Below are 20315 nucleotides of genomic sequence, written 5' to 3'. Positions count from 1 at the left end.
GGGTTTCCCTCAGCACCACCTGTCTCCTCAGTGGCTTCCAGTCCATAAAACTTTGTCCCTGTTTCTCTAGGTGGTTGGAGCTCAGAATGGGATCCCCAAAGCTCATTGGCTTCTGTGGTTTTCTCTGCTAGATCCTGCAACTGTTGGCAAATAGCTTTGTTCCTATGAGTGTGACTAGTCAAATAAACAGCAAAAATGTAAGTGTGAAAATAAATTGTGTATACTGTTCTTTGCTCAAACCAGCTAGATGCATCAAGTTTCTAGTCGTATTCATATTCTCTGCAACTGACTTTATGAGTTTGGGCCTCATGATCTGGGTCAGTGGCTCCATGGCCCTTTTCCTGCACAGACACAAGCAGCAAGTCCAACACATTCACAGCGACAGAATCTCCTCCGAGCTTCTGAAGAGGCCAGAGCCACACGCACCATTTTGATCTTTGTGAGCACCTTTTTTTTCCTTTTACTCACTCTCCTCTCTTTTGCACGTTTGGATGACTATTTGTTATTCCAGGTCAGTGGCTGGTGGACACCTCTATGATTTTGTCCTCATGTTTCCCAGCGTTCAGTCCCTTTGTGTGTTCATTGGTGGTGACACTCGATTCTCTGCGTTTCACGTGGCCTGCTAGTCAAGGAAACGCCCTTTTCCCAGCTCACCCAGGGAGGGCCCCCCTGGAGGAGGTGTGCCCTGGGTGAAGCCACCCAGGAACCCTGCCCCAGGAACTTCTCGGCCCAGCCTCCTGCACCGGGGGACCATCAAGGGGCTCAGGGTAGGAGCGGCCAGGGGGCGTGGCCCCCAAGTGGCCTCCCGGACCGGCGACCCTCAGCCTGACCCGTAGGTCGCTTCTGTCGCCTATGTAACCGCTGAGGTCCCCGAAACGGCCTCAAACGCCTCGGCCCCCACGTGAGGGGGATGAGGCAAGGACCCTCCCGCGCTGCGGCCGCGGTGTTTACGCGGCCCCGTGGAGTGACGCGTCCGTGTGGATCCGGAGCCTTACCTGGGTATGGGACCGCGGAAATCGGCCAGCGGCCCCTTTAAGGAGCGGCAAGGCCCTGTCTCGCTCTTGGTGTCGCGCCTTTTCATAGCGCTCTCCGCGCGCCCGGTTGGCCCTTGTTCCAGGTGAATCTCCGGGAGGGCACCAGACCCCTGGGCTTCTGAGAACTACATTACCCATAATGCTGAGCGCCAAGCTGCAAAGACGCGGAGCCAATCAACGTTCAGGATCGGGCCTGTCTCCGTTTGTTGCAAACGGTAAGGCGGAACTTCCGGCACCGCTCCGAGATGGTCATTTTGGGGGTTCTCTACCTCGGCGCAGGCTTCCTGAGTTAGCAACGCTGCCCCCGGCACACGGCGGGGGTCGCCCCGCTGCGGTACAGCCCGTGGGTCGTTGGCGCTGGTGGCAGCCATGCCTGGGTTCCCGCCCCGGGTCGCCCACCGCTCCCGGACCCGCTCCGCTCACAATCCGATGGCGGTGGCCGTGCTGAGGGATTCGACTTCGGTGAGTGCTACGTTCCCCCGGGCTCACCTGCCCTCCCCGCCGGAAATCCAACACCCTGCGTGAGGGGGGCCTGCTTTCGTCCCTGCAGCCCGGCCCGAGTCCAGGACTGTGAGGCCGTGGCAGGTGGGGCTCCCATTTACAAGCCTGGTGTCGTGGGCTGTGGAGGGTGTGGCAGGCGGAGGGGCCGGTTTCTGTGAATCTTGTTGGGGCGATTGAGCTAGGAGCGTTCACGCCGGAATGGCAAAGTGAGGCTCTTTCTTTTCAAGACGCTGAGAGCCATGGGTGATTGTGAACAGATGAGGCACGTGGTCTGAGTTAGACTTTTGAAAATTTTCCTAAAGTTAAGAGTTAAAACAGCCTGGAAGGGGGATAACACCGAGGCACAGGGAGGTTGAGTCCTTGTGCAAGGTCCCAGAGCAGGTAAGAATCACACGGAACTGAGGCGCAATGATAATTTAGTCATCACCAAGTCACCTGTCTCCAGGGCTGCTCAGGGAAACAAGAAGGCATGAGCCCATGGACCTTCCACCATAGTTACCTGCGTCTCACAGCCTTCCTCTTCCCGCAGGTTCCCGTGACTGCAGAAGTTATGGGCTTCACACAGGTGAGTGGAGAGTGTTTCGGGACCTCACTGGTGCTGACCCCAGTGTTTGTCTCTGAGATTGTGTTCTGGGACTCTTCTCTTGGCACTCTTTGGGTTTTTGGTTCTAGGAACCCTGAACAAACATCAATCCCAGGGTCATACATCCAGGCTGGAAGCTGGTATAGAACGGTTCCTATTGCGGGGAACCAGCAAAGTAAGGTGTAGAACGTTGTCTCAGGCTTATGTACTAGATGAGCAAGTGCTTGAAGGTCAAGCTGAGCTGGTTTAGGGAACTACAACTTTTTTCTTTCTCATGGGAACTGAAAGCTGGGATGCAGGAATCAGACAAAAATGGCTCGCCATTGTTGGGTGTTTCTTCTGGAGTGCGTGACGAGCAATGACAGTTTGGAGGCAAAGGAGGTATGTGACCTGATCCAGGTCTCATCAGGTTCCCTGTGTGGCCAAGCTGAGAGAACAGGCTGAGTGTGAGGTATGAGATAGGAAGACAGTGAAGAAGGCTGCTGTAGTAGTCCAGATGAGTGTTACTGGTGGCAGGACTTGTGTGGTGGCTGTGGAGGTGGTAGTAGGATTCTAGAACAGTTTTTTAAGTAGGGAAGCCTGGATTTTGAGATGTTGAAGGCAAGAGATAGAAAAGTAGGATTCAGGGGTAAAAGCAAGTTGTTTGGGTTTAGCAGCTGGAAATATGGAAGCTCCACTAGCGAGGATTGTAAGATTGGTAGTAGAGTCAGTTATCTCTAGAGATAATCAGAAATTTTGATTTGGAACATCTTATTTTTAAATTTTTTTTTTTTTTAATCATCATCTGAACATGGCCCAATGGGACATCTTTTTTTTTTTTTTTTTTTTTTTTTTTTTTTGAGACAGAGTCTGGCTCTGCCGCCCAGGCTGGAGTGCAGTGGCCGGATCTCAGCTCACTGCAAGCTCCGCCTCCCAGGTTCACGCCATTCTCCTGCCTCAGCCTCCCGAGTAACTGGGACTACAGGCGCCCGCCACCTCGCCCGGCTAATTTTTTTGTATTTTTTAGTCGAGACGGGGTTTCACCGTGTTAGCCAGGATGGTCTCGATCTCCTGACCTCGTGATCCGCCCGTCTCGGCCTCCCAAAGTGCTGGGATTACAGGCTTGAGCCACCGCGCCCGGCCTGGACATCTTTAGAGTCTGAGATGGTTCAAAGAACAGTTAGTTTAGACATCAAGTGGATAGTATATCCTACAAGACTAGAACCGTGGGGAGGGATTCAGGATGGAGACATTTAAAAGGTGGCCACTACTTGCCTACGGGTATAGCTTGGGACACAATTAGGAGGTGGAATCCTGATCACTCTGGTAATGCTGTTACCAGCCCAGGCAAGGGAGGTTGGGGGTCACTACTGGGTCTTCTGCTTGGGGACATGGTTGGGCATGGTGGGAATCACAAAGACAGGTATGAGAGAGAATTGGCCATGGTAGGGTGTGAGAGCAAGGATGATCTGGCAAGTGGCCAAGGATCTAGGAGAAGAGTGGGCATGAGATCAATGCTTGGAAGTAATCCAGACAAAATGACACTGAGACCAGAACTAGTGCTTTCTCAGCACTCTGGATCTATCTACCAGGGTTTTGTGGTAACCCTTGAGGTGTCAGGAATTTCAGGGAGGTGGATCAGTTGAGGGTCACAGGTGGTCATCTGGGAGAGTTACTGGGCCTGAGGTGTGGGAGTCCTCTGGGGCAGACTTTGAATGAGGGTTAACAGGAGAGAAAGACTGTGACTTAAGAGAGGACATTAAGTGCAGCACTATTGGAAGAGGGCCATGGGTGTCAGAACCCCAGGTATTTCTGGGTGACTGAGGATGTAGCAAGGGACAGAGTCAGGCAAGGAGGCCTTCAGAGCAGGATGGGGCTCTGAAAGGCTGCCTTTGGCAGTGGGGACATTCAGCCTCTGAGTAGCACCGGACCTCATTTCAGTTTGCCAAGCACTCTCTGGATGTTGCATTCCAAGTATCGTGGGGATGCCAGAGAGGCTGCCTATGGTGTGGGGCAACAGGGTGGAAATCGCTGTGGGAGTGAGATTGTTTGAGAGTGTGTGCTTCAAAGAGTGATGTGCATATGGAGACAAAGTGTGAACTGAACAACCCATGGCCATGGCATTGAGGATGTTAAGAATGATGGCTAACCCCATCGTTGCTTGTATGTGAGAGGCATACTTTTGGAAACTCCAGGAGAATTGTCTGACAAGACAAAATCCAACCCTATATGCTAGACCCAGAGTTTACATGGCATTTCCTGTCCCACCTGCCTGTTGGTGCTGTGGGCAGACACAGTGATGATGGGACCATGAGGAGAGGGCAGGGATCAGTGCCACCAGGGCTTGGTATCTCCTCTGAGGTGGGGCTTAGGGTTGGGGGTAAGCAGGGGAAGGATGCGTGGGGGGCATGAACTTGGGGTCCTAGGAGAGAATCTGATCATGGAAAGATCTGTCCCCATCATGGCAGGGCTCTGTGACCTTTGAGGACGTGGCCATTTACTTCTCCCAGGAAGAATGGGGGCTCCTTGATGAGGCTCAGAGGCTCCTGTACCGTGATGTGATGCTGGAGAACGTTGCACTTATAACTGCGCTGGGTAAGGCCCTCAGAACCGCTCTTGTCTCCTGGTCTTTGTCTATCCTTTTTTTCCTCAGAGGCAGCTCTGTCGGACCATGGGCTCTGCTGACTTCCCCACTGTCTTGGCATTATGTGCTCTGGTGTAAGGAATGAAATCATTGCACTCCTTAATCAGCCCTGACATTTGCTGTCCCAAAACGCACCCGGATGGGTCCGGGTGTTAGGTGTCTTGAGTCAGCCTAATGCATCTCAGTTTACTTCTTCACTTTCTCTTTGGGTGGCTGTGTTCATATTCATGGTACTTTGTGTGTCAGGTTCTGCCTCCTAGATGACATTTCCTTTGACTACCTGTGTTAGGAGTTTGCAGAATTTTCCTCATCAGTATTTACATGGACCATGAGCTGTTGTTGCCAGAACCTCCTTCAGGATCTGTGTGATATTAATTTTCTTTCTTGTGTTCTCAAGGAAGCTGACTTGCTCTGGGCCACTGCAGGATACTCACCTGTCCCAGCTGTCCCTTAGGACTTGCTTCATTCAAGTCCCAAGTGGTGGCACATCTAGAGGTGCTGGGAAAGCCCTGGTTGTTGGAAAGGGTGAAGATGGGAATATGGCTTCAGAGGAAGCCTGGCCTCAGTCAGTGGCACCTGGGTGAGGACATGGCATCCAGCCTTAGCCTGTTTTCTAATCTTACCAGGAATTTGCCCTGTGTCATCCAGAGTTTGGTGCTAATGCCACTGGACACACCTCATTTCTACGTTTTCTTCCTCTTCCTTGACACTTTGCTGGCTTATTACTTCATCTGGGACATCTGGCCTCATGCTGCCCCATCTTTCTGCCCTCCATGTGTCACCAGTTTCTCTGCACTGCCTCCCAGCATGTTTTCCAACACTGACCCACTCCCAATATGTTGTGAGTTGTGCACATGCCATTAAATATTTCTTGAACACAAGATCGCAATTGGAATATCTCACTCACTTCCAATTACATTATCTTGGGCCTGAATAATGCCAACCTTCAGCACAGCATACACATGCCACCAGCTGACAAGATCTTGCCACAGGATTTGGCAAAGGAGTAGATTGGAGACCCTGTCTGTTCTTATGTGCTGCACCCCATCCTTATATCCTGTGTTTGGTGAGGCCTCCCCATTTTGTGATCTTTAGAGGCCCACTACTGCCAGGCAGCCCCTTTCGTATCCTGCTTTCAGCTCCTCAATGTTGCTTCAAAGCAATACTGTGAATTCATTCCTTGATGTCTGTGAGAAGGTGCTCCCCCTTTCCTGTTATGTACCCACAGGGTTTTAATTAATGGAGGTGGTAGAGTGCCAATACAGAGAGGTTAATGTCAATGACATAGGAATTTATCACCTGCAGTAGTAAGAGCATGTGAGCACTGTGCCATGCAGGGCCACAAGAGAGAAGGGAAAATATTAAGCCACAGCCTTTACTGGGGTTTCTGCAGATAACACAAGACATGATAAACAGTTTGGGATTGCATAATTTGAGTAGTTTGCTTTGGGGCAAAGGGGCTCACTAGGCTTCGTTGTCTGCTGCCTGACCTTGGGATGATTAGAGCAGAGGAATATTAGCTCCTGAAACATCCAAGTCACATAGAAAATATGATTGAAGGCCGGGCACGGTGGCTCAAGCCTGTAATCCCAGCACTTTGGGAGGCCGAGACGGGCGGATCATGAGGTCAGCAGATCGAGACCATCCTGGCTCACACGGTGAAACCCCGTCTCTACTAAAAAATACAAAAAACTAGCCGGTCGAGGTGGCAGGTGCCTGTAGTCCCAGCTACTCAGAAGGCTGAGGCAGGAGAATGGTGTGAACCCGGGAGGCGGAGCTTGCAGTGAGCTGAGATCCGGCCACTGCACTCCAGCCTGGGCGATAGAGCGAGACTCCGTCTCAAAAAAAAAAAAAAGAAAATGTGATTGAGAGTATGGGCTCTGAATTGATTTTGTATTTGTTATGCTCCTTGCTGAGCCCTTGGCTATCTCTTAAGAGTTGGCTCCTGAGGCGAGAGAATGGCGTCAACCCGGGAGGCGGAGCTTGCAGTGAGCTGAGATCCGGCCACTACACTCCAGCCTGGGCGACAGAGCGAGACTCCGTCTCAACAAAAAAAAAAAAAAAAAAAAAAGAGTTGGCTCACTCTGGAAGCACCATTCTCTCCCCAGCCAGCAAAGTTTTTTATTTTGTTTTCTTTTGCGTTTGAGACAGTTTCACCTTGTCTCCCAAGCTGGAGTGCAGTGGTGCGATCTGGGGCTCACTGCAAACTCCGCCTCCTGGGTTCAAGCAATTCTCCTGCCTCATCCTCTTGAGTAGCACCCACCATCCCACCTGGCTAATTGTTTGTATTTTTAGTAGATGCAGGGTTTCGCCATATTGCCCAGGCTTGTCTCGAACTCCTGAGCTCAGGCCAGCAAAGTTTTTAAGCTATCAGAACATTAATTATTCAGAAAAGTTTTTTTAAAAAAATGGTTAATACACTCCCATCATAGTCAACATGCATTTCATCAGTGTTTCTCTGCTTTCAGTTTGTTGCCATGGGACGGAGGATGAAGAGACACCTGAGCAAAGTGTTTCTGTAGAACGAGTACCTCAGGTCAGGACTCCAGAGGCCAATCCATCCACCCGGAAGACTCAATCCTGTGACATGTGTGTCTCGTTCCTGACCGACATTTTACACCTGACCGATTTGCCTGGGCAGAAACCATGCTTGACTGGGGCCTGTGCAGTCTTTCACCAGGAACAGAAGCATCATAGTGCAGAGAAACCCTTGGAAAGTGACGTGGACAAGGCCTCATTTGTGCAGTGCTGCCTATTCCCTGAGTCAGGAATGCCTTTCACCAGCATTGAGGTTGGGAAGGACTTCCTAGCCCCATTGGGCGTTCTTCAGCCTCAGGCTATTGCTATCTATGAACAACCCAACGAAATCAGCAAATGTGAGGAGGCCTTTCATGTTGGAATAAGTCATTACAAGTGGAGTGAACGCAGGAAAGAGTCCAGCCACAAACAAACGTTTTTTCACCCTAGAGTCTGCACTGGAAAAAGGTTTTATGTATCTAGCAAGTGTGGGAAAGCCTGCCGCTGTGAGTACTCCCTTGTTCAGCTCCAAAGAGTCCACGCTGGAGAAAGGCCTTATGAGTGCAGTGAATGTGGGAAGACTTTCAGCCAAACCTCTCATCTGAATGATCATCGGAGAATCCACACAGGAGAAAGGCCTTATGTGTGTGACCAGTGTGGGAAATCATTTAGCCAAAGAGCCACCCTCACTAAACATCACAGAGTTCACACTGGAGAAAGGCCTTATGAGTGTGGTAAATGTGGGAAATCTTTCAGCCAAAGTTCTAACCTTATTGAACATTGCAGAATTCACACTGGAGAAAGGCCTTACGAGTGTGATGAGTGTGGAAAAGCCTTTGGGTCCAAATCCAGTCTTGTTCGGCACCAGAGAACTCACACAGGAGAAAAGCCCTATGAGTGTGGTGAATGTAGGAAATTATTCAGACAAAGCTTCAGCCTTGTTGTACACCAGAGAATTCACACTACAGCAAGGCCTTATGAGTGTGGCCAGTGTGGGAAATCGTTTAGCCTAAAGTGTGGCCTCATTCAGCACCAGTTAATTCACAGTGGAGCTAGGCCCTTTGAGTGTGACGAGTGTGGAAAATCCTTTAGCCAAAGAACCACCCTCAATAAACACCACAAAATTCACACAGCAGAAAGGCCTTATGTATGTGGGGAATGTGGGAAAGCTTTTATGTTCAAATCCAAACTTGTTCGGCACCAGAGAACTCACACTGGAGAAAGGCCTTTTGAGTGCAGTGAATGTGGGAAATTTTTTAGACAAAGCTATACCCTTGTTGAACACCAGAAAATTCACACTGGATTACGGCCTTACGACTGTGGACAGTGCGGGAAATCCTTTATCCAAAAGTCTAGCCTCATTCAACACCAGGTGGTTCACACGGGAGAAAGGCCGTATGAGTGTGGCAAATGTGGGAAGTCCTTTACACAACACTCTGGCCTCATTCTCCACCGAAAATCTCACACTGTGGAGAGGCCTCGTGACAGCAGCAAATGCGGAAAACCCTACGGCCCAAGAGCTAATGTTGTTTAACTCCTGAAACTCCACACCTGAGAAAAGGCTTAGACCTGTAGGGAATGTGCCATCTCTTTCTTCAGTGTTATACTATAGAGAGTCTTTGTGAAGGAGCCATCTGCCTAAAGTTAAACCTCATACTGGTAGACCTCCAGATGGGTGAGACTCCCATGAGTTCCAGGCACATGTGTCTTGCAGGAGCTCCTTTGCACGTTCTAAACTGCTGGAGGCCTTTGCGGGAGTTAAATCATTAGTCACCCTTTCGTACTAAGGCGAGAGAGATACACCTTTGTGCTCCCATTCCTTGGAGGAAATTCCTTGAGCAGTCTGAGCCTTTAAGGGGAATTCCTTCCCTTTTCTGACTGATTACAGCATACATCTGACCAGTTTTGGCCAGAAGGACCCAGCCTGGGTTCTGCCGGAAGCTGATGTGGAAGGCTTCCCTTCATGGAAATTCTTGTTCTCACACGACACTTGGTAGTTTTTCCAGCCTCCAAGTCACCACCTAGTAACTGGCTGCCTCACATTGCTCTGGTTTGCATGGTAATAAAGGCCTTATTTTTAAATCAGTGTAGTCTTACGGTTTGGTTTACTGTGCAAGGTGGTTGGAAAACACACTTGGGCTCTTACATAAAGGAATGGACAGCTTTTGTGGGGCCCCAATGTCGTTGGCCTATGCAGGAAAAATAAAATGACAGAGAGTAGTTCTCATTCTGGTTTTTGTCCAGTTTGCCTTGCTGCCCAAGGCCGCCTAGGAAACAATGCAATAATTTTATTGTCTTAATTTCTGCCCTGTATCCCTACACTTTCTCTGGACTAGAGGTCATTCTGAGGACAAGTCGGCTGTTATGACAGGCTCCTGTGCTTTGGAGAATAAGATGGATTTGTGGCATTGTTCCCACAGGCTGTAATGCCCAGCACTGTTGAGACAAAACTTTTTCCCAGCTTCTGCAAAGGAACCACATGCCCTGATGCCCATGATTCCATAGATGGCGGGACTCAAGCTGATGGGAGCTAAGCATTGGACATAATTGGTACAGAAATTTTGGGTATCATTAATAGGAAGTGGAGGAGCTCGTAGCAAGACAAGTGTGCCTGTGGTAAAAGTGCATCTACACATCTAGTAACTGGCTGTGTCTTTAATTTTCGCAACGCAATCTTCTTGTACAAGGTGTGACAGTGTAGGCATAGCTTGACTTAGAGGGAACAACTCCATTCTGCGTGTGATTGTCAGAGCGTGGAGCCAGGCAAGTAACCTGGAGGCTTCCATGGGATGGTTCCATGTGAGTGCAGGAGGACACATGGGAGGTAGAGAATCAGTAGGAGCCTGGGTAGCAGAAACCTTAACTTGGAAATGACATCCCCCGTCATAGGCTTTACCCTCTGCCACAATTACCCCATTTTCAGAGGCAGAGTCCTTTGCCCTTGTGCCCTACTTGGAGCTCAGCCCTCAGATGTCCTGGCTCTCTGCAGCTTTCCCAGTGACCAAGCAATAGGTCCTAATATCCAACAGTCTGAGGTCAACTTTCTGTCTCTGACTTGCCAGGCATTGGTGCCTTTCCAGGTCGTGGCTCTGACCTTCACCTGGTAGAAATGTGGATATTTGGGCCTGGCCCAGAGGATGTTGCACCAAGATAGGAGGCTGGAGAACTGTGGGCTCTTGGTCTTGCTGGGTAAAGCTTTATTTGTGTCCCATTTGGGTGACCCTAGTCCTCTGATTCTGTCCTGTTGCACATACCTGCCTGGTGAGAAAGGCATTTCAAGCCCTTCTGCCTCTACCCACAGGTCCTGCTGTATTCTCTGTTTTGGTCTCACATTCTTTTGCCTGGTCTCCCTGTGTCTGCACTGGGGATCACTGGGGTAGAAACAGCTCTTTAAACACAAATCTTCACCCTAGTGGCCAGCACACTCTGCCCTTTGAGGTCCTTATTCCAGAATTCAAGCGAGAAAACGTTACTGATCCAGCCTCGTTGGGTCAGGCATCCCCAGAGATTGGTTAACAGGACTGTGGTGGTGGACTGTTCTCAAAGAAGGGGCTGAGTTAGGCAGACCACCAAGGTAGCATGTCCATCATTATCCCCCAGTTATCTTATTATATAATACTGCCTTTTTTTCTTTTTTTTTTTTTTGTAGTCTCACTCTGTCGCCCCAGGCTGGAGTGCAGTGGCATGATCTTGGCTCACCACAACTTCCACCTCCCAGGTTCAAAGGATTCTCCTGCCTCAGTCTCCTGAGTAGCTGGGATTATAGGCGTGCACCACCACACCCAGCTAATTGTTGTATTTTTAGTAGATACAGGGTTTCGCCATGTTGACCAGGCTTGTCTTGAACTCCTGACCTCAGGTGATCCACCTGCCTCGGCCTCCCAAAGTGCTGGGATTACAGGTGTGAGCCACCACGCCCAGTTGCTAATTTTTTTAAAGAGCTCCTTGTGTCAACATGAATTGTCATCACTTCCTGAGGCCTGTTACACTCTTCCAGTGGTAAGGGAGATGGTTTTAGAGAGCACAGAGGTATGACATCCGGTGGCACTGTTGTAGGGCAGTTGAGCCCCCAAATTGGGGCTTAGTCCAAGAAGGTTCTTAGCTTCACTCAGGAAAGAATTCAAGAGCAAACTAGTGGTAGATGAAAACAGCTTTGTTGAGGCAGCAGGGTTACAGCTCTGTGGCTGCTCCTACAGAGCAGGGCAACCCCATAGGCATTGTGTCCAGAGTATCAGCTCAGGGGGCAGCTCTGCAGTCATATTTATACCCACTTTTAACTACATGCAAAGTAAAGGGTGGGTTATTCAGAAATTTCTAGAAAAGGGGTGGTAATTTCCAGGTGTTGTCAAGGTAATGGTAAACTGCCATGGCACTGGTGGGTGTGTATTATGTAGAGATGCTCTCAGTGCCTGTTCCTTGTTTCAGCCAGTCTTCAGTCTCGTATGGAGTCCTGCCTCCTATCTCACTCCCCCATCAGAGATTAGATACTCCTTTTTAATCTTTTTTTTTTTTTTTTTTGAGATAGTCTCGCTTTGTTGCCCAGGCTGGAGTGCAGTGGCCAGATCTCAGCTCACTGCAAGCTCTGCCTCCCAGGTTCCCGCCATTCTCCTGCCTCAGTCTCTCGAGTAGCTGGGACTACAGGTGCCCGCCACCACGCCCGGCTAGTTTTTTGTATTTTTAGTAGAGACGGGGTTTCACCGTGTTAGCCAGGATGGTCTCGATCTCCTGACCTCGTGACCCGCCCGTCTCGGCCTCCCAAAGTGCTGGGATTACAGGCTTGAGCCACCGTGCCCGGCCTTCTCCTCTTTAATCTTAAGGGGGCTGAAGAAGGGCAGAGGTCCATCTTCTGTGAGTACTTGGTGCTGGTTTTATGGGCATAGGCCCTGCCTAGCACTAAAGGAGTAAAGATCCCTGGATGCCACATCTAAGGTGCCCAAAGGCAGGACACTTTCATTCTCTGGGACAGCAGACAAAGATGGGTTGGAAGACTTGTGTCAGCATTGTCTTTACCTGGAACTAGAACAGGATACACCAACCCCTCTGCTGTGGATACTGGTCCATGGCCTGTTAGGAACTGGGCTGCACAGTAGGAGGTGAGTGGTCAGTGAGCGAGCATTACTGCCTGAGTTACCTCTTGTCAGATCCGTGGCAGCATTAGATTCTCATAGGGGTGCTAACCCTAACATAAACTGTGCACGTGAGGGACTGGGGTTGCACACTCCTTTTGAGAATCTAGTGCCTGATGATCTGAGGTGGAAGAATTTCATCCTGAGACCACCCCCCAGCCCCAGCCCCACATACCCCATCTGTGGAAAAATTGCCTTCCATGAAACTGGTCCCTGATGCCAAAAAGGTTGGAGACTGTTGATCTAGAAGACACAAACTTTACTAAGAGGTTAAACAAGCAAGGGTCAAAGAAAATATGTAACAGGGTCACTTGCTCATAGGTCTTTTGAATGTTAACCTATCCAGAGTTGCTAATATATGTGCAGCAGGTTTTATTAATACTGCACAGACTTTACCTTGTTCTGCTAGTAGATAATACAATGCCAGTCTGTTATCGACAACTGCATTTGCCAAAGAGTCTAGAGATTCTTGAATTTCTGGTAGTGCCTGACCTGTGTTGGTGGCTAAAGATTCTAGAGTTTGAGTCAAGTTCTTTAGGGTTGATTTGTGGTAGGCAAAGCCACCCTAAGGTGCTGCTAGTCCTATGGCTGCCCTGATTCCCACCAGAACCAATCCTATTGCTTGTTGACTTCTGGTGTTCCACAGTCTAAGAGACTGTGACCCTTGGAGGGGCAAGTGTGGCCAACATACATTTATCTTTGTTCCAAGTTTTAGATATATAAGGGAAAGCTACTCCTGAAAGAACGGATGGCTCCCTGGGGAGCCAGGAGTAGTTACAGCATGTGACTTCTCATTCCTGGCCACAAACAAAAATGAGTCCAGTTGGAGCATAAATAGAGGCCCTACAGGGTGTGATGTCTATCCTTTGTTACCAAGTTTGGTCTATAGAGATATTCTTCCCCTGTTCAAATGGGGGTAGTCAAACAAATCTTGTTTTCCGGAAGCAAATAGTACTCCCACCCTCCTAGATTAGGCAGTCGTTTTTTTCCCTGTATGTTCTAGTCTGAGAGAAGACACCATATGTGGTCTCCTTGCCTACAAGTGGCACATATGGTCTCCTTGCCATTTACCTTGCTTTTGCCTTGGAAACTTGGTAACTATAGTTAGATCAGAGCATCACAGGGAAACGTCTGCTTTTGTGTCATTAACACAGTAGTGGGTGCAAAAGAATCATTAATGCACTGGAGATATACTCAACTTTTCAAGTCCAGGTGTAATGGCAAGTGTGGAAGGGGACGTTCAGGTGGAATCCATTAAGTGGAGGAGCGTTCCATTGAATAAGTAGGGGTTTAGGTACTTTGGGATTGCTATGGTTAGTTAGAAGTACTGGGTAGATGGCTGTGAGATCTTCCAGATAGGCCAGAAGATGGAACTCTAGATCCTGGGGATGTTGATGACAAGTCCAGCAACCATGAAGATGATTCCCTGACACTATAATTTTTGAAATGTTTACTATAGAGGTTTGATCTAATTAGAACAATTTGAGGATTTCTGTCTAAACTTTCACCTAGTGAGAGCTTTATGTCCCTAATGATAGACATTCATGGCACTGTATAGAGGGATATTTCACCCTGAGTGAATGCTCTTCTCCCTCACCATTTGGGTTGTGTTTTTCCTCCATGTAAAAACTCAGGACTGCTCAATGAATCTAGACAGTTCCATTATGAGACAAGTTAATTTTCTTCTTCTGGAAGGCATACAATGGGGACAGCCTATTAATCCCCAAACCTCTCTTTCTAACTTCTTCCTGGAAAGAATTTGGAGTCAAGAGTTCTTATTTAACATTTCAGATCTTACAGCATCACCAACTGAAATAGGATTTGTTCTCCATAAGGAGCCCTGTCTGCCCTCTGTGCAAAACCTTTAGTTCCCCGATTCCTCTCCCTCCTATGTGCCTCTGTTAGGGACTAAGCTCCATGTCCCATCTGTTAACAACAAAGCTGTACCTTTAACAGTTGGGAGAACAGCCATTCAATCCTTATGTTCTTTTGAGTTACCTGTTTTGCATTGAACTACATTGGTATTTAAATAAAAAGGAGATTTCATATTTGGAAGTCAATCAGTCCCATTCTCTGGGATTTCAATGTTTTACTAGGGCTATAGCAAGGGAAGCCAGAGATAGTATTAAAACACTCCCTCCATTAAAGGGTCTCACCCAAATACAATATCTCCCAGATCGCTAGGGTACCCTAGGAGCCTTATGGGCCATGTGGGGCTAGGAAACCAGCAGGGTGGAGAGGTAGGTCCTCATACAGGTAAGTGTGACTATTATACCCGATGAGCTCTTCCAGATCCACGGGTGAAGGTCATGCTTGCATCCATTGGTGGTGCCTATGATGGTGGCCAGGACCCAGAATATGGGAAAAAAGAGAAGTGGGATGCACTTTCGATCTTTCTGTCCAACCTGGGTCACTCCAAAAAGAGGAAAAAGACCAAGGGACACCTTTTCTCATAATCTTTTTAAAACAGGTAACAAACCATCTTCAGTCTGCACTCCTCTTGAGTGCATCCTAAGACACTGAGACTCTTTTAACCCTGAGGCTGAAGTAAAACAGCTTATATTCTTCTGTAAAAGGACAGAGTCATCTTACCAGCTCCAGGATGGATAGGCCTGGACTGCTGAGGGAGGTGTTAATTTCAATAATATCCAACAACTAGATCTTTTCTGTACATGGGAGGGCAAAAACTCTGAGGTCCGCTATCTGCAAGCCTTCTTTGCCCTGTGAAACAGCCCACCTCTTTGTAAGCACTACAAAATTGACTCTGCCCTCTTAACAGTCATATCAGACAAGCCCACAGTGAACAACACCCCAAAGTCAGAAAATGCCCTGGGGGAACCTTCAAATGCAACTTCTGGATGCTTTACCTCCCCAGCCTTATCTGGGGCCTCCAATAGCCAAGTCATCAGCTCTTCCAGCTGTGCCACACAAGAAACCCCAACTTCACTGTTGACTGTCATTGGGAAATGCCCAATGGACGTGGTGCTACTAGAATTCAATTTCCCATATCATTGCAGGACCTTAGACAAATAAAGGGGGTCTTATGCAAGTTTTCTGGTGACCCTGATAGATACATAGAGGCTTTCTAAAATCTAACCCAAATGTTTGATCTTGCATGGGGAGATGTTATGTTACTCCTAAGCCAAACTCTAACTGCTGCTGAGAAACAGGCAGCCCTAAGGCAGCAGAGAGATTCAGAGACAAACAGCATGTGTCCTATAGCCAGTCAAAAAAGAAACCCAGTCAAAAAGGGAAAGAGGGTAAAAAAGAGACAGGATTCCCATACCCAATAGGAAGATAAGCAGTTCCCCTTGAAAACCCTAAGTGGAGACTAGACATCCCATAGATTAGTGGAAAACACTTTCTGATGTGCGTTTTAAAAGATTAGCAAAAACACAAAACAAAACTTCTTAATTACTCTAAGCAATCCATGTTAAATCAAAACCAGATGAAAATCCCTCAGCCATTATGGAAAGGCTGAGAGAGGCCTTCGTGAAACACACCTCCCTGTCTCCCAATTCAATAAAGAGCACATTTATTACTCAGGCACCCCCTGATATCAGAAGGAAGTTGCTGATACAGGCCCTGTCCAAATGTTTTTCTTTTTTTTTTTTTTTTTTTTTTTTTTTTTTTTTTTGTTGAGACGGAGTCTCGCTCTGTCGCCCAGGCTGGAGTGCAGTGGCCGGATCTCAGCTCACTGCAAGCTCCGCCTCCCGAGTTTACGCCATTCTCTCGCCTCAGCCTCCCGAGTAGCTGGGACTACAGGCGCCCGCCATCTCGCCCGGCTAATTTTTTGTATTTTTTTAGTAGAGACGGGGTTTCACCGTGTTAGCCAGGATGGTCTCGATCTCCTGACCTCGTGATCCGCCCGTCTCGGCCTCCCAAAGTGCTGGGATTACAGGCTTGAGCCACCGCGCCCGGCCCCAAATGTTTTTCTAATTTTTCTCACCCTCACGTTTAAACTTTGAAGCATGTAAATGACACCCTCCTCTGTGCTCCAACCAAGGAAGTAACAGGAAGGCACTGAGGCTTTCCTCAATTTCTTAGCAGAAATGGAATATAGGACCTCAAAATCTAAAGCTCAGCTCTGTCAGACTTCAGTAAAGTACCTAGGTCTAGTCTTATCAGAAGGGACGAAAGCACCAGGTAAGGAAAGGATTAAGCCAATTTCCTTTAACAGTTTAGGGGATTCTTAGGCATTACTGAATTTTGCAGACTGTGGATACCTGGATATGGTGAAATACCTCGCTCTTTGTGCCACCTCATAAAAGAAACTCAAGCAGCTAACACTCACTCCCTAACTTGGAAACTTAAAACTCAAAAGGCTTTAACCAGCTAAAACATGTTGGGAGCAAGTCCCCCCAAATCTGGCCATAAACTGGCCGCAAAACGGGCCATAAACAAAATCTCTGCAGCACTGTGACATATTCCTAATAGCCCTAACACCCAAGCTTGAAGGTTGTGGGTTTACAGCAATGAGGCCAAGGAACACCTGGCCCACCCAGGGTGGAAAACCGCTTAAAGGCATTCTTACACCACAAACCATAGCATGAGCAATTTATGCCTTAAGGGCATGTTCCTGTTGCAGTTAACTAGCCCAACCTATTCCTTTAATTCAACCCATCCCATTTCCCATAAGGGATACTTTTAGTTAATTTAATATCTATAGAAACAACACTAATGACTGGTTTGCATGCATAAATCTCTGTTTGGGGCTCTCAGCTCTGAAGGCTGTGAGACCCCTGACTTCCCGCTTCACACCTCTATATTTATGTGTGTGTGTCTTTAATTCCTCTAGCGCTGCTGGGTTAGGGTCTCCCTGACTGAGCTGGTCTCAGCAAAAACTAGCATTACTTAAAACACCAGCCCTCAGGCTTCTCATAAGGAAGGCATTTAATCTTTATGTATCAGAAAAAAGGGAAATGACCCAGGGAATTTTAACTAAGGCTCGATGTCCTGCTCAAAAGCCAGTGGGTTACCTAAGCAAGGAACTTGACTTGGTGGTTAAAGGATGGCCAGCCTGCCTCCAAGAAGTTGCAGTGGTGGCTTTGCTTGTGCCAGAGGCCACCAAGTTAATCATGGGAAATAACTGGCTTTTTGTTTGTTTGTTTGTTTTTTGTTATTTGGTTTTTTTTTTGAGATGGAGTCTTGCTCTGTCACCAGGCTGGAGTGCAGTGGCATGATCTCCGCTCACTGCAACCTGTGACTCCTGGATTCAAGCGATTCTTCTGCCTCAGCCTCCTGAGTAGCTGGGACTACAGGCATGCACCACCACGCCCAGCTAATTTTCGTATTTTTAGTAGAGACGGGGTTTCACCATGTTGGCCAGAATAGTCTTGATCTCTTGACCTTGTGATCCACCTGCCTCAGCCTCCCAAAGTACTGGGATTACAGGCATTAGCCACTAAGCCCAGCCAGAAAATAACTGTTTAGACCCCATATAATATAGCAGGACTGCTATCCTCTAAGGTAAGTCTCTGGCTAACAGACAATCGCCTCCTCAAATATCAGGCTTTGCTGTTAAAGGGATTTATAGTCCAGTAAAAACCTGTCCTCACCTGAACCCAGCCACATTCTCCAAAAGTAAACTGGAGAAGCTGAACATGATTGTCAACAGAGAGTGATGCACACCAGTAAAAAAAATGATAAGGATCACTGTTTATATTATCTGTGAAGTTTTAATTAATGAAGAAGAACTTTCTGAAAGAGCACTCAGCTTAATTAAAAGTGGATACCCAAGTTATAGATGTACTTGAAACGCCTTTATGTTTTTCTCTTCTTAGATCTTATTTTTTCTGGAAAAGGTTTGTATCTCAGTCAACTGAATTACTTTTCTCCACTCTGTCTTGCCAATCTTCATGCATGCATGAAAGGCTCACGGATGACTTCTGGTGGCCTTGGACTACTTGAGAAAACAGACAAGGTGCCACAGATTCAGTTTGGGGGAAATCTCTGTTTTCCTCATGGAACCCCAAGAATTAGAGATGGATAAATCCCTCTCAAAATCTGTTTTTGCCTTCAAGCTATGCCTGTTTATTAGGCCCCAGAAACTACATGCTTTCATAGCCTTATTCTTTTTTTTTTTTTTTTTGAGGCGGAGTCTCGCTTTGTCGCCCGGACTGGAGTGCAGTGGCCGGATCTCAGCTCACTGCAAGCTCCGCCTCCCGGGTTTACGCCATTCTCCTGCCTCAGCCTCCCAAGTAGCTGGGACTACAGGCGCCTGCCACCTCGCCCGGCTAGTTTTTGTATTTTAGTAGAGACGGGGTTTCACCGTGTTAGCCAGGATGGTCTCGATCTCCTGACCTCGTGATCCGCCCGTCTCGGCCTCCCAAAGTGCTGGGATTACAGGCTTGAGCCACCGCGCCCGGCCGCATAGCCTTATTCTTAAAGGGCTCCACCCTGAGCTTCTGGATCTTCTTCTGTCTGTCTGTGTAGTCATATATGTGTTGTGTGATGTCTATAAAAAAGAGCTCTAATTGATTGGTTTATAAGCACTTAGATCAATTTTTTGTTGTTGTTGAGACAGGGTCTTACTCTGTCACCAGACTGGAGTCCAGTAGTGCAATCTTGGCTCACTGCAACCTCCACCTCCCAAGTTTAAGTGATTGCCCTGCCTCAGCCACCCAAATAGCTGGGATTATAGGCACACATCATCATGCCTTGCTAATTTTTTGTATTTTAGTAGAGACGGGAGTTCACCATGTTGGCCAAGGTGGTCTCAATCTCCTGACCTCATGATCCACCGGCCTCAGTCTCCCAAAGTGCTGGGATTACAGGTGTGAGCCACCGCACCTGGCCGATCAAATGTTTTTTGAAAGAATAGTAAAAACTATAACTCCTCTTAGTTCATGTGACTTTAATCTTTAAAAATAAAACAGTCTTAGGGATTATTGGTAAAACACAAATGTAAATATGTGGTCTAAATTATGCAGGTCAGATACTAGGTTTGCTAAATGTTTTAAGCTTGTACTGCTCCTTTGGCCTTTAAGAACTGTTCAACTTGCCTGCTTCACAATGGGTAAAGTCTGGGAACACATGGAAGTAACCACGCACCTAACTTATTCTGGAAGGAGTTAAACTTTATCTGCACCTAGCACATAATTAAAACAACTTACCAGGTTTTACATTAAAGTTAAAAATTGCTAAGAGGTAGGGCCAGGTGTGGTGGCTCATGCCTGTAATCCCAGCACTTTGGGAAGCTGAGGCAGATGGATCACGGGGTCAGGAGATTGATACCATCCTGGCTAATGTAGGGAAACCCCATCTTTACTGAAAATACAAAAAATTAGCCTGGTGTGGTGGCACATGCCTGTAGTCCCAGCTACTTGGGAGGCTGAGGCAGGATAATCGCTTGAACCTGGGACATGGAGGTTGCAGTGAACTGAGATTGTGCTACTGCACTCCAGCCTGGGTGAAGGCAAGACTCTGTCTTCAAAAAAATTGCTAAGAATTACCATTATGACGTGTAATTGAGACTACTGAAATAGATTTACATGCAAGGTGTATAAAAACAGTAAAATGTGTTTTTCATAAAAAATTATAAGAAGGCATGACAATGTACATTTTGATTAGGGATAAAGAATTGTCTTAAAGTAGATAAAATACAGCTGAAGGTTTAAGCAAATTGGGGCAAAACTGCAAGAATTAATCTTGCAAAGGAAACTCTGTATGAACATATTGACAAAATATAAAAGGGTATTATATGGTTTTCTGTAAATTGAGCATTGATATAAAAGCACAAGAAATAATTCTTTTTTTTTTTTTTTTTTGAGGCGGAGTCTCGCTCTGTCGCCCAGACTGGAGTGCAGTGGCCGGATCTCAGCTCACTGCAAGCTCCGCCTACCGGGTTTACGCCATTCTCCTGCCTCAGCCTCCCGAGTAGCTGGGACTACAGGCGCCCGCCACCTCGCCCGGCTAGTTTTTGTATTTTT

General features: G+C 47.6%; 1 protein-coding gene across 2 annotated transcripts; it reads left to right on the top strand.

The window, feature by feature from the left end:
* Nucleotides 1-1245: 1245 nt before the first annotated feature.
* ZNF416 (zinc finger protein 416) lies at nucleotides 1246-9342 on the top strand. 2 transcript variants are annotated; one of them, XM_033224637.1, is made up of 4 exons: nucleotides 1246-1496; nucleotides 2065-2100; nucleotides 4566-4692; nucleotides 7210-9342. In XM_033224637.1, exons 1-4 carry the CDS (start codon nucleotides 1404-1406, stop codon nucleotides 8790-8792), a joined length of 1839 nt encoding a protein of 612 aa, XP_033080528.1. In that variant the 5' UTR covers nucleotides 1246-1403; the 3' UTR covers nucleotides 8793-9342. The 2 variants fall into 2 exon arrangements, with proteins under 2 accessions (XP_033080528.1, XP_033080529.1); XM_033224638.1 differs by lacking the exons at nucleotides 1246-1496; nucleotides 2065-2100 and adding an exon at nucleotides 5139-5321 and having other exon boundaries at nucleotides 4563-4692.
* Nucleotides 9343-20315: the final 10973 nt, after the last annotated feature.

Source organism: Trachypithecus francoisi, unplaced genomic scaffold, assembly GCF_009764315.1.
Source record: "Trachypithecus francoisi isolate TF-2019V2 unplaced genomic scaffold, Tfra_2.0 Lachesis_group12, whole genome shotgun sequence".
NCBI classification, from domain to species: domain Eukaryota; kingdom Metazoa; phylum Chordata; class Mammalia; order Primates; family Cercopithecidae; genus Trachypithecus; species Trachypithecus francoisi.
Note: the sequence above shows the minus strand (reverse complement) of the source record. Positions and strands in the feature narration are given on the sequence as shown.

Coding starts and splice junctions, on each gene's coding strand:
- ZNF416 (XM_033224637.1), top strand. CDS start 1,404: ATGCCTGGGTTCCCGCCCCGGGTCGCCCACCGCTCCCGGACCCGCTCC. Junction 1,497..2,064: donor TGCTGAGGGATTCGACTTCG/GTGAGTGCTACG, acceptor CTCTTCCCGCAG/GTTCCCGTGACTGCAGAAGT. Junction 2,101..4,565: donor AAGTTATGGGCTTCACACAG/GTGAGTGGAGAG, acceptor CCATCATGGCAG/GGCTCTGTGACCTTTGAGGA.